At 38.0% G+C, this 3,932-nt stretch overlaps 1 protein-coding gene across 1 annotated transcript; it reads right to left on the bottom strand.

Moving 5' to 3' along the window:
* Window positions 1-248: 248 nt before the first annotated feature.
* On the bottom strand, window positions 249-2,924 carry LOC101899348 (uncharacterized). The gene is made up of 2 exons (XM_011292926.3): window positions 2,591-2,924; window positions 249-1,764 (listed from the first exon to the last, which is right to left on the bottom strand). The coding sequence occupies exon 2, from the start codon at window positions 1,755-1,757 to the stop codon at window positions 411-413; it is 1,347 nt and encodes a 448-aa protein (XP_011291228.1). The 5' UTR covers window positions 1,758-1,764; window positions 2,591-2,924; the 3' UTR covers window positions 249-410.
* Window positions 2,925-3,932: the final 1,008 nt, after the last annotated feature.

The following is a 3,932-nucleotide window of genomic DNA, read 5'->3' as shown; positions in this document are numbered from 1 at the left end:
TTATATCTGGTCCTTAAAAAAATAAAACATTTTTTTCTTTAATTTTTTTTTTGTAATTTTTTCAATTATTTTATTTTATAAAAATAACAAAAAAAGGAGTAATTGATTATTTTGAAAATTTAAATTCCATTATTTTTAATGAATGCAATTTAAAAAATTTTCAATACATTTTGGGTTTTTTTTGTAAGGCAATAACAAAGCTCTTTCTCTTGGTAGACATCTTTTTTTTATAAAATTTGGAAAAAATATTTAAAAAATAGTAAAAAAAATAATAAATTAATCGCTTTGGAAGCATCCTGCGTCATAATATCTGTTTAGCTTGTTCTCTATCTCTCCTTCTCTCCATCTCTCTCTCTCTCTCTCTCTCTCTCTCTCTCTCTTGATTCTTTTCTCCATCCTTCTCCCCCATTTCAATTTTCACTTAATTTATTCAAAGAAAAACTAAGCCTCCTCTTGGTGGCATCCAGGGTTTTGTTGTCCCCCTCCAGCGTGGAGTCCTCATGCTCATCCTCCTCATATTCACTGGACGAATTGTGGCCACTGTCTGGACTCAGATTTCGCATCATTTTCTGTGGATGAATTTCATCGTGTATCATTTCGGCCTCGAATACCTTTCTCAAATTGTGAGAATGCAGCAGAGGGGTGTGGGAATGATGAGAGGATTTCCCCAATAGCTTGTGGGCCGAGTGTAGGACACTGGCCTTAATTTGTTCCAGTTTACGTTTACGTCTAACTCCTCGCTGGCGGCGTAGCAGACCCAAATCGAGTTCTTCTGGTTTTTCCAGACGACATTGAGATTCTTCCAGGGCTTTTGTTTGCGGAGAACATATTTCCCTTTCGTTGAAGAGGCATTTTTTGGTTAGCTTCGATCTGAATTCCTGTTCCTTTTGACGATATCTGGCCTTTTCGGAATCCCAGACTTCCTGCAAATCACTGGCCGGATCATCGGCTGGGGTGTAGGAGGGTGACATGTTGCTGGGGCAGTGTTTGTGTAGTTTCTTTTGTTGTTTGCGATTGCTTTCCAAAATGGCATCTATCATCCGCTCCAGCGTAACATCACCCATTCGGGAGGAGCTGAGAGAGGATTCCTCCATGTAGTGGGGATATTTGAAGTTAAGGGATTTGGGTTTGAGGAAGGTTTTGTTTTCCAGGGATTCTTCTGAAAGGCGGGCAGATGTGGTAGTGGTGGTGGTGTTGGTAGTTTTGGCCAAGGGAGTTTCCTGATTTTGGCTGGGTGTAATGTAGCGAGGCTTTTCAAAATACGAATCGGGTATGCCCACACCCCTTAGGGCCAGCAGAGGTCCTGGTATCAGGGAACAGGGCGAGTACTCCACATCAAAGGTGGGCAATGTGGAGGCATAGTTGGAGGGCATGGTGCTGCGTGGAGCCTGAGGCAGGGGTTCGGGGGTCTTCAGCAGGCTGGGAGAGGTTTTGTGTAACGTTAACCTTTTGGGGGAGGGAAAGGCCAGGGGCTCAGCCAGAATATTACTCAAGTCCTTGAGGCTATCCAATTTCCTGGAAGGACTTTCATTGAAGCTACGAGAATTCGGATGCAGCGGTGTGGAGGTGTATTGATTTTCCTTGTCATGCCAGGAGGTGCGGGGCCTCAAACAGCTAACATCGGAAGATTTGCGTTTTAGCCGTCTTCGTTGGGCCTGTGTTAGGCCTGGCTGGGCTTCCACAGAGGATGGTAGATTCAAGTGTTCCGTACTCTGCATATACGTCTGGCGGGGACCATTTACAGCCCATTTCAACATTTTCAAGCTAAAATTAGAAGAGAAAAGAAGGGGAAGAGAAGATTAGTAAAAGAAGATCCGGTTTTAATTGTCTGACAATTTTTTGAGATTTTTTTTCAATTTTTTTTTCTTTTGGTGGCCTCTGCAACAAAACTTTTTGTGTTTGGCATACAAAATGAGCCAAAAACCCAAACTTGTTTTGTGAATCCGCAAAAAAAAAAACATTTTTCGCGCGCAAAAATTCCCAAGAACAACCATTGAAATTCTGCCGGGCTTGTGAGTGTGCGCCTGTGTGTGCAAGCATAAAATGTTTATTTAAGGAAGAAGAACCCCAGGCCATGAGACTCATAATTGGGAGTTTCATGCGGCAGAGGAAAACAAGCTTTGAGCTTTTCAAAAAAAAAAAAAAAAAAAAAATCGCAGCAACAACAACAAAAACCAAAAATCATGCTGAGTTGGCGAAAACAAAAAATTCTTAAAATCCTCCTTTCCTCGGGTTTCATGGAAGATTAACAACCCCCCAGTTGGCCGAAGGAGGCAGGAGGAGGAAAAGAAGAAAGAGTTTTTTTTATTTTCGAATCTTTTTTGAAATATTTTTTTTTTGCAGGATTTCAAAAGGATTTGCTTTTCAGTACTTTTTTGCAAAACTGATTTTAGGTGGTTGATATCCTTTTAAATAAGTGGCTCGATAAGAGGTCCTTGAAAAATTATTTGGGCATTTACAGTCCACCAAAAAAAAGAAAAAGTGAAGGCAAAAGCAAACAGCCAAAGTGGGAATTTAAATGGCAGTTAAAAAAATCACTCACACCTAAAGACCCAAAAAAATCAACAGGGTTCGGCAAAGCGAAACTTACCTTTTTTGATAAAAAATATCCAATAGTCAAAAAAAGTAATCCACAAAGGGGTTATGAGTAATCCAAAATTTTCAGCAGCAGTTCGAAATGTTCATTTATTATTTTGAGTATTTTTTAAATATTTCTTTTCAATTTATTTTTCACAAAAAATCAACAGTTTTTATTTTTTTTTTTTTTTCAAAATTATTTTGCGTTTAAGTTATTTTTCAAAATTTTCTTCACATTCTCATTTTTAATTAAAAATTATTTTCTTCGAATACTTTTGCCGCCTGCTAGGTCCTCACTTCATGGCACTCGTTTGGCAACTGAACTAAAGATGTGCACGGTCACAGGTTTAGTAGGGAAATACTGTGCTCTTTACAATCCACCCTGGCCTTTTATACCAAAACCGCTCACTGGGAGCACAATAACACATTAAAGAGCGTAAAAATTGTTGCTGCTCTACTCTTGGAACAAAGAGAGAGAAACAGGGAATGACACAAAATCCTGACTCCCTAACGGAAATCATGCTATGGGAAGAGAGATGTGAAAGAGTAAAAGAGAGAGGGAGATAAAACTCTCTTTATTTAGGCAACCAAAATCTCTTTACGAATGCAAAGGATTGCAATTTTAATTAGGGCAGCCAAGGAATGTAATTGATAGTTTTTTGTAGTTTTTGTTATTGTTGTTGTTCCTAAATCCTTCCCCTCACAGGGTCATAGCAACAGTTTGTCCCTGATTTTCTTTTTTGGGAAAGGGAAAATTAAAAAAAAAAACCTAGGGAGGATAGATGGATGGATGGGTGTCTTAGCTAATCAATAACTTTTGATCTGAAAATGTCACCAAGACACCAAAAAAAAAAGAATGATGAAGAAGGAAGAAAAAAATCTAGGGCGTCATCTGAAATTAATTTAATTTGGAGCCCAATCACCAAACGGTGAGAAATGATATGGAGTGAGAAAATTTTTCTAGGATGTTCAGGAAAAAATAATAAAGAGACAATTCTATGATGCAAAAAAAATGTGGCCCTGTAATTTTTTTTCGTTTCAATTTCAAAAAATGGTGAGAAAAAGATAAATCAGGATGGGAGAGGATGACCAAGGATGTAATATAAAAAAAATTGTCTCAGATTTAGATAAGAATCCTTTGTCCCATACTTCCTGGGAAATGAAAAAAATGGTTACCCAAAAAAACGAAAAAAAAAGGAACCCAATGCTGGGAATTTTTTAAGGACTTCTAGAGAAGATTTTTGAATTTTGTGGAAATTTTGTAAAGCTGAAAAATATTTTCCGAAGCAAATATTTCCAAGGCTGGCATAAGTGTTTGACAATCTTGGAAATATTTTCTAGGGGTTCAGTCATTA

The sequence above is a fragment of the Musca domestica genome, unplaced genomic scaffold, assembly GCF_030504385.1.
Source record: "Musca domestica strain aabys unplaced genomic scaffold, Musca_domestica.polishedcontigs.V.1.1 20, whole genome shotgun sequence".
Lineage (NCBI taxonomy): Eukaryota > Metazoa > Arthropoda > Insecta > Diptera > Muscidae > Musca > Musca domestica.
The sequence above is the reverse complement of the archived record's forward strand: the minus strand, read 5'-3'. Positions and strand labels throughout refer to the sequence as shown.